Genomic DNA, 9801 nt, shown 5'->3' with positions numbered 1-9801 from the left:
TAAACATTGACCAGGACACCGATAATTCCTCTGCTCTTTCCCACATTACAACAGTGACTACACTGCAAAAGTACTTCATTGGCTGTAAAGCACTTCAAGACGTCTGGTGGTCATGAAAGCACTGTATAAAGGCAAGTCTTTCTTTCTCGAAATAATGCCATGGGATCTCTTATATCCACCTGAGAGAGCAGACAGGGCCTCAGTTTAACGTCTCATCCGAAAGACGGCAACTCCGACAGTGCCGCACTCCCTCAGCACTGCACTGGAGTGTCAGCCTGGATTTTTGTGCTCAAGTCTCTGGGCTGGGACTTGAACCCACAACTTTCTGACTCAGAGGCGAGAGTGCTACCAACTGAGCCACTGGCTGACACTAAAGAACAAGCAGTTCTGACGACAGGTCATCGACCTGAAACGTTAACTCTGTTTCTGTCTCCACAGATGCTGCCTGACCTGCTGAGTATTTCCAGCAGTTTCTGTTTTTATTAAAGAAACGAGGGAGTGATTGCTGACAGGAAGAATGTTGGGTCGTCCTGCACATGCGCACCTCCCTGGCGGCTGAGGCGAAACACCGACTCGCCCCCACCTGAGCCACGCACGCGTACCAGATGTTGCGGCTCCGCATGTGCACCCGATGTTCCAACCGCGGGGTTTTGTGCGCTGAGCATGCGCGTTGTGGACCGATCGGGACGGGCGATTGTGGAGCAGGAGGGAGAACGCGGGGGCCATGAGCACATGCGCGGGACTCAGAGTTAACAGAGCGCTTTCTGCAGCGCTGGGGCTTGTGGGTATTACAGCCGCCATTACTGCTGATCCTTTCAACCAACCTGTGCAGCAGCTGGGGCCTGAAAATCAGCTTCACTGCCCCTAGGGTCGGAAAGGGGAAAATTAAACAACAGTTTACCTCTGATTCTTTTCTGAACTCAATTTACAGGGTTATAGAAGTGGAGCAGTTACAGGCGGGAAGCTCAGACCAAACATCACGTCAAAATCTGACAGAGTCGCTCGATTCATCCGGACCTGAATATCATCGGCCTTTGCACATGGAAGGAGAAAGCAGCGATTGCAGCGATGACAAACCGCACATGTGTTCGGTGTGTGGACGCGAATTCAGCCGATTGCCTGACCTGGTGAGACACGTGCACCGTCACACCGGGGAGAAACCGGGTAAAGGTGGGGACGGCGGGAAGGGATTCAGTTCCCCATCTGCATTGGAAGTTCAACGGCGCAGTCACACCAGGGACAGTCCGTTCACTTGCTCCGTGTGTGGAAAGGGATTTGTTTGTTCATCCCACCTGCAAACACACCAGCGAGTTCACACTGGGGAGAAACCATTTCAGTGTTCTGACTGTGGGAAGAGCTTTAAAAGCCCCGGGCATTTGAAGCAACACCAGCGAGCTCACACTGATGAGAGACCATTTCAATGTTCTGACTGTGGGAAGAGCTTTAAAAGCGCCAGGGATCTGAAGGAACACCAGCTTGTTCACACTGATGAGAGACCATTTCAGTGTCCTGACTGTGGGAAGAGCTTTAAAAGCCCCGGGGAACTGAAGCGACACCAGATTGTTCACACTGATGAGAGACCATTTCAGTGTTCTGACTGTGGGAAGAGCTTTAAAAGTGCCCAGTATCTGAAGGGACACCAGCTTGTTCACACTGATGAGAGACCATTTCAGTGTTCTGACTGTGGGAAGAGCTTTAAAAGCCCTGGGGAACTGAAGGGACACCAGCTTGTTCACACTGGGGAGAGACCATTTCAGTGTTCTGACTGTGGGAAGAGCTTTAAAAGCCCCTGGGATCTGAAGCAACACCAGCTTGTTCACACTGGGGAGAGGCCGTTTAAATGTTCTGACTGTGGGAAGAGCTTTAAGAGCCCCCAGTATCTGAAGCAACACCAGCGAGCTCACACTGATGAGAGGCCATTTAAATGTTCTGACTGTGGGATGAGCTTTAAAAGCTCCGGGGATCTGAAGCAACACCAGCTTGTTCACACTGACGAGAGACCCTTTAAATGTTCTGAGTGTGGGAAGAGTTTTAAAAGCCCCCGGGAGCTCAAGCAACACCAGCGCCTCCACACTGGGGAGAGGATATTCATCTGCTCTGAATGTGGGAAGGGATTCACTAAGTCATCCCACCTGCTGTCACATCAGCTTGTTCACACTGGAGAGAACCCCTTTAAATGTTCTGACTGTGGGAAGAGCTTTAAAAGCTCCAGGGAGCTGAAGAGACACCAACACCTACACACTGGGAAGAGACCGTTCACCTGCTCCCTGTGTGGGAAGGGATTCGCTCGGTCCTCCAACCTGCTGGCACATCAGCTTGTTCACACTGACGAGAGACTCTTTAACTGTCCTGGCTGTGGGAAGAGCTTTAAAAGCTCCGAGGAGCTGAAGAGACACCAGCGAGTTCACACCGGGGAGAGACCGTTCACCTGCTTCGTGTGTGGGAAGGGATTCACTGAGTCATCGCACCTGCTGTCACACCAGCTTGTTCACACTGGAGAGAACCCCATTAAATGTTCTGACTGTGGAAAGATCTTTAAAAGCTCCGGGAATCTGACGAGACACCAAAATCTACACACCGGGAAGAGACCGTTCACCTGCTCTGTGTGTGGGAAGGGATTCGCTCAGCCCTCCAACCTGCTGGTACACCAGCTTGTTCACACTGGGGAGAGACCATTTCAGTGCTCTGACTGTGGGAAGAGCTTTAAAAGCCCCGGGGATCTAAAGCGACACCAGCTTGTTCACACTGATGAGAGACCATTTCAGTGTCCTAACTGTGGGAAGAGCTTTAAAAGCCCCGAGGAACTGAAGGAACACCAGCTTGTTCACACTGACGAGAGACCCTTTAAATGTTCTGACTGTGGGAAGAGCTTTAAAAGCTCGAAGAGCCTTAAGAGACACCAGCGTGTTCACACTGATCATCAAATCTAACAGCACAGAAGGAGGTGATTCGGCCCATCGTGTCTGTGCCGGCTCTTTGAAAGAGCTGTCCAATTTAGTCCCAAACCCCAGCTTCATCCCCAGAACTCTGCAAACTAGTCCTCTTCAAGTACATGTCCAATTACATAGAAACATAAACATAGAAAACATAGAAACATAGAAGATAGGAGCAGGAGTAGGCCATTCGGCCCTTCGAGCCTGCTCCGCCATTCAACGAGATCATGGCTGATCATCCAAACCCTAACACCCGGTCCCTACACCGACAGCCATTCCACCCAAGCCCTATCCCCGTAACCCCACGTATTTAATCCCCCCTAACACTAAGGGCCAATTTTTGAAAGTTCCTGTGGAACCTGATTCCAGCATCCTTTCAGATGGTGCGTTCCAGATCTTAACAACCCTCTGTGTGAAAACAATTCTCCTCATTCCCCTCTAGTTCTTTTAGCAACTATTTTAAATCTGTGACCTTTGGTTACCGACCCACTTGCCAGAGTGAACAGTTTCTCCCTACTTGCTCGATTAAAACCCCTCATTATTTTGAACACCTCTATTAGGTCTCCTCTTAACCTTCTCTGCTCTAAGGGGAACAATCCCAGCTTCTCCAATCTCTCCACATAACTGAAGTCCCTCATCCCTGGTACCATCCTGGTCAACCTCCTCTGTACCCTCTCCAAGGCCTTGACATCCTTCCTAAAGTGTGGTGCCCAGAACTGTACACAAGACTCCAGCTGAGGCCAAAACCCTGCAGCTGTACAAAACCCTGGTTAGACCACACCTGGAGTACTGTGAGCAGTTCTGGGCACCACACCTTAGGAAGGATATATTGGCCTTGGAGGGAGTGCAGCGTAGGTTTACCAGAATGATACCCGGACTTCAAGGGTTAAGTTACGGGGAGAGATTACACAAATTAGGGTTGTATTCCCTGGAATTTAGAAGGTTAAGGTGTGATCTGATCGAAGTTTTCAGGATATTAAGGGGAACAGATAGGGTAGATAGAGAGAAACTATTTCCGCTGGTTGGTGATTCTAGGACTGGGGGCATAGTCTAAAAATTAGAGCCAGACCTTTCAGGAGTGAAATTAGGAAACATTTCTACACACAAAGGGTGGTAGAAGTTTGGAACTCCCTTCCGCAAATGGCAATTGATGCGAGATCAATTGTTAATTTTAAATCTGAGATTGATAGGTTTTTGTTAACCAAAGGCATTAAGGGATATGGGCCAAAGGTGGGTGTATGGAGTTAGGTCGCAGATCAGCCATGATCTCATTGAATGGCGGAACAGGCTCGAGGGGCTGAATGGCCTCCTCCTGCCCTATGTTCCTAACTAGTGATTTGTAAAGGTTTAGTGTAACTTCCTTGTTTTTGTATTCAATGGCCCTATTTACAAAGCCAAGTATCCCATACACTTTCTGAACCGCCTCACCAACTTGCCGTGGCACTTTCAAAGATTTGTGAATATGGACCCCCAGGTCCCCCTGCTCTTGCACCCCCTCAAAATAGTCCCATTTAGATTATACGGCCTCTCCCTGTTGTTTCTCCCAAAGTGCATCACTTCACACTTATCCTCATTTAATTTCATCTGCCTTGTGTCTGCTCATTTCACAGTCTGTCTCTGTCCTCCTGAAGTCTGCTACTACTATGCTCGCTATTTACTACGTTGCCAAGTTTTGTATCATCCGTAAACTTCGATATTTTACACCTATACCCAAGTCTAGGTCAGTTATATATAACAAGAAAAGCAATGGTCCCAATCCCGACCCCTGGGGAACCCACTGCATACTTCCCTCCAGTCAGAAAAACATCCCTCAGCACTGCTCACTGCCTCCTCTCCCTTAGCCAATTATACCCAAATTACCATCAGCCCTTTAATTCCCTGTGCTTCTCTTTTCCGAGTAAGTCTCTTATGTGGTACTTTATCAAATGCCTTTTGAAAGTCCATATATATAACATCTACTGCACTACCTTCATCAACCCTCTGTTACTTCATCAAAGAACTCAATCAGGTTAGTCAGACACGATTTACCTTTAACAAATCCATACTGGCTGCCCCTTATTAACCCATGCTTCTCCAAGTGAGAATTAATTTTGTCCTTGACAATGGTCTCTAGTCGTTCACCCATCACTGACATTAGACTGATTGGCCTGTAGTTACCAGGTTTATCCCTCCCCCTTTTTTAAACAGGCTGTAACATTTGCAATCCTCCAGTCCTCTGGCACCACACCCATATATATCTGAGGGAGATTGAAAGATTGTGGTCGGAGCTTCTGCTATCTCCACCCTAGCTTCCCTCAGCAATCTAGGATGCATTCCATCTGGACCGGGTGACTTGTTAACTTTGAGTGATGACAACCTATTTAGCACCTCCTTTCTATCTATTTTTATCCAATTTCTCTACTCTCCCCTCCTCTACTGCGACATTAACTTCATCCTCTTCTTTTGTGAAGACAGATGCTAAGTGCTCATTCAGTACCTCAGCCACGCCCTCTGCCTCCGTATGATGAGCTCCTATTTGGTCCCTAATCGGCCCCACCATTCCTTTAACTATCCTTTTACTTTTCATATGTTTATACATAGAAGATAGGAGCAGGAGTAGGCCATTCGGCCCTTCGTGCCTGCTCCGCCATTCGATGAGATCATGGCTGATCCTTTAATTCAGTATCCCGTCCCCGCCTTCTCTCCGTAACCCTTAACCCCTTTTGCCCGTAGAAATATATCTAATTCCCTCTTAAATATATTTAATGAGCTGGCGTACACTGCCCTCTGTGGCAATGAGTTCCACAGGTTCACCACTCTCTGAGTGAAGAAATTCCCCCTCATCTCTGTCCTAAATGGTTTAGCCCTTATCCTTAAATTATGTCCTCTAGTTCTGTTCTCACCCGCCAAGGGAAACATTCCTTCTGCATCCAGTCTGTCTAGACCTGTCAGGATTTTATACACTTCTATGAGGTCCCCTCTCAATCTTCTAAACTCCAGTGTGTACATCCCTAAACTACATAGTCTCTCCTCATAGGTCATTCCCGCCATTCCTGGTATCAGCCTGGTGAATCGCCGCTGCACCCCCTCCATGGCAAGAACATCCTTCCTCAGATGAGGCGACCAAAACTGTACACAGTACTCGAGGTGTGGTCTCACCAGTGCCCTGTACAGCTGCAGCAAGGTATCCCTGTTCCTGTATTCTAACCCTTTTGCTATGAAGGCCAGCATACCGTTTGCCTTCTTGACCGCCTGTTGCACCTGCATGCTCGCCTTCAGTGACTGGTGTACAAGAACACCCAGGTCTCTCTGTACTTCCCCCTCTCCCAATCTATTGCCATTTAAATAATAATTTGCCCTCCCGTTCCTGCACCCAAGGTGGATAACTTCGCACTTGTCCACATTATAGTGCATCTGCCATTTATCCGCCCAATCGCCCAGTCTGTCCAAATCGCTCTGGAGCTTCCTGGTCTCTTCCTCTGAGCCCACCCCCCCTCCTAGTTTAGTGTCGTCTGCAAATTTGGAAATGCTGCATCCGACTCCCTGATCCAGGTCATTAATGTAAATTGTGAACAGCTGGGGGCCCAGGACAGATCCCTGTGGTACCCCACTTGTTACTGCCTGCCATTCAGAAAATGAGCCGTTTATTCCAACTCTCTGTTTTCTATCTGACAGCCAGTTCCCTATCCACGCCAAAACTTTCCCCTTTATCCCATGAGCCTCAATTTTCCATGCTAATCTTTTATGTGGGACCTTATTGAAGGCCTTTTGGAAGTCCAGGTACACCACATCTACTGGCTCTCCCCCATCTATTCTACCAGTTACTCCCTCAAAAAATTCCAATAGATTAGTCAAGCACGATTTACCCTTTGTAAATCCATGTTGACTCTGTCCTATCCTGTCCCCATTTGCTAAGTGCTCCGCTATTTCATCCTTAATGATGGACTCCAGCATTTTGCCCACAACTGATGTAAGGCTTACAGGTCTGTAATTACCTGCTTTTTCCCTACCCCCCTTTTTGAATAGTGGGGTAACGTTAGCTACCCTCCAATCCATCGGCACTGTTCCCGAGTCTAATGAATTCTGAAAAATCATCCTTAGTGCATCCGCTATCTCTAGGGCCACCTCCTTCAGTACCCTAGGATGCATGTTATCAGGCCCTGGGGATTTGTCCACCTTCAATCCCTTTAGCTTCCTTAACACCATATCCTTAGAGATATTGATTTGCGTCAGTTCCTCCTTTGCCAATGTCCCTATTTTTCCCGATATCCCAGGGAGGTTTTTTGTGTCTTCCTTCGTAAAGACTGACTCAAAGTATGCATTTAGTTGATCTGCCATTTCCTTATTTCCCATTATATATTCCCCCGTATCTGACTGCAATGGACCAACTTTGGTTTTCACCAGTCTTTTCCTTTTGATATACTTATAAAAGCTTTTGGAGTTAGTTTTTATATTTTCCGCCAGCTTGTTTTCGTAAGCTATTTTGCCCCTCTTGATTATGCCCTTTGCCCTCCTTTGCTCTATCTTAAACTGTTCCCAATCTTCCGCTCTGGCGCTTTTTTTGGCTATTTTATACGCCCTATCTTTGGATTTTATGCTGTCTCTAATTTCCCCTGTTATCCACGGTTGAGTCACCTTTTTAGATTTCCTTTTATGCCAGATTGGTATAAACAATTTTTGCAATTTTGTCATTCTATCTTTAAATGTTTGCCATTGTTTATCTACCTCCAGTCCTCCCAGGAACGTTGTCCAATCAGACCTACTCAGTTCCCGTCTCATGGCATCATAATTCCCCTTGTTTAAATTCAGGACCTTAGTCTCTGAGTCAATTTCTTCGCTCTCCATTTCGAGTGAGAAATCGATCATGTTATGATCGCTCTGACCCAAGGGTCCCCGTACAACAAGATTACTGATTAGTCCCTTCTCATTGCACAGTACCCAGTCCAATATAGCCTGTTCCCGAGTTGGTTCCTCGACATATTGATCCAGATAACCATCCCTCAAACACTCAAGGAATTCCTCCTCCTCATTATTTTTACTGATTAGGCTAGTCCAATCTATATGTAAGTTAAAGTCACCTATGATGACAGCTGTGCTCTTATTGCACGCTTCTCTAATTTCCCTCGTGATGCCCTCCCTAACCTCTATTTTACTATTTGGAGGCCTATATACCACTCCTATTAATGTTTTTCGCCCCTCGCTATTTCTTAGCTCCACCCATATAGATTCTGTATTAACTGAGTTAATATCCTTCCTTTCAATTGCATTTATCCCCTCTTTTACTAGCAATGCTACCCCTCCTCCCTTTCTTTTTTGTCGATCCTTCCTAAATACTGAATACCCCTGTATGTTAAGCTCCCAGCCCTGCTCACCCTGCAACCATGTTTCCGTAATCCCAATTAGGTCATAATTATTAACCTCTATTTCCACAGCTAATTCATCTACCTTGTTCCTGATGCTTCTCGCATTAAGGTATAAAACCCTCAGGCTTTTTTTATGCTCACATTTTTTATGAATTAGTTTGGCCCTTTGTTTTTTGTTCCTCACCCTTTTATCATTTATTTCTGTCTGCCTTTCACTTTCCTCTATTTCACTACATAGGTTTCTAGCCCCCTGCCATACTAGTTTAAATGCTCCCGAACTGCTTTATCAAAAATTACCCCGAGAACATCAGTTCCATCTCTGCACAGGTGTAGACCGTCCCTTTTGTATAGGTCACACCTACCACAAAACTGGTTCCAATGCCTCAAAAATTTAAAACCCTCCCTCTTACACCACTGCTCAAGCCACGTATTTAGCCTAACTATCCTGTTCTCTGTACTCTTACTAGCACGTGGCACTGGTAGTAATCCAGAGATTACTACCTTCGAGGTCCTACTTTTTAGCTTGGCTCCTAACTCCCGAAATTCTACTTGTAGGACCTCTTCCCTTTTTTTAGCTACGTCGTTGGTACCAACATGTATCACGACAACTGGCTGTTCCCCCTCCCCCTCCAGAATGTTCTGCACCCGCGCCGAGACATCCTTGACCCTTGCACCAGGGAGGCAACATACCATCCTGGAGTCTCGGTCGCGACCACAGAAACCCCTATCTATTCCCCTTACAATCGAATCCCCTATTACTATAGCCCTGCCACTCTTTTTCCCTCCCTTCTTTGCAACAGAGCCAGTCATGGTGCCATGAGCCTGGCTGCTGGTGCCTTCCCCCGATGTGTCACCCCCCCCGACAACAGTACCTAAGGCGGTGAACCTGTTGCTAAGGGAGACAACCCCAGGGGATTTCTGCACTACCTTCCTGCCCTTGCTCTGCCTTTTGGTCACCCATGTACTGTCTACGCTGGCCTTAACCTGCGGTGTGACCAACTCACTAAATGTGCTATCCACACCCCTCTCAGAATCGTGGATGCTCCAAAGTGAGTCCATCTGCAGCTCAAGGGCCGTCATGCGGTCCCACATGAGCTGCAGCTGGACACACTTCCTGCACACATAGTCGTCAGGGACACAGGAAGCGTCCCTGATTTCCCACATGTTACAGGAGGAGCATGACACAGGTCCGAGCTCTACTGCCATGACTTAACCCTTATATTACTTTTAATTTTCTAGTTTTAGTTTATTTATCGACTTTTGTTTTCCCGAAGCTTACTTAGACCAATGTATACTGTACTCCTCTTATTCCTTTTTAAACTAACCAAATCCCACTAGTTTTGGTTTTACTTCCTAGGAAGGTTTGAGGAAAGTACTTACCAGTTAGTCTTACCTCCCTGGTCTTTCGCTGACTTCCCGGTCTTGTGTCCCCTTGGTCCTACGCCGACTTCCCGCTCCTCCCGGTTCCTGCCCTGCTGAAAAGAAACTGAGACCAAAAAATTTGTGACCTCTGTTTTTAGACAGCT

The 9801-nt window shown here is 47.1% G+C and overlaps 1 protein-coding gene across 1 annotated transcript; it reads left to right on the top strand.

Annotated features, from left to right (window-relative positions):
* The first annotated feature begins 907 nt into the window (after positions 1-907).
* LOC147118665 (uncharacterized) lies at positions 908-3598 on the top strand. Its single transcript, XM_085984519.1, has one exon. The coding sequence runs from the start codon at positions 1041-1043 to the stop codon at positions 2928-2930; it is 1890 nt and encodes a 629-aa protein (XP_085840645.1). The 5' UTR covers positions 908-1040; the 3' UTR covers positions 2931-3598.
* The last annotated feature ends 6203 nt before the right edge of the window (positions 3599-9801 follow it).

The sequence above is a fragment of the Somniosus microcephalus genome, chromosome 4 (assembly GCF_052327205.1).
Source record: "Somniosus microcephalus isolate GS21.2 chromosome 4, FLI_Smic_1.0, whole genome shotgun sequence".
Classification (NCBI taxonomy): domain Eukaryota; kingdom Metazoa; phylum Chordata; class Chondrichthyes; order Squaliformes; family Somniosidae; genus Somniosus; species Somniosus microcephalus.
This window is presented reverse-complemented; position numbering and strand designations above follow the sequence as displayed.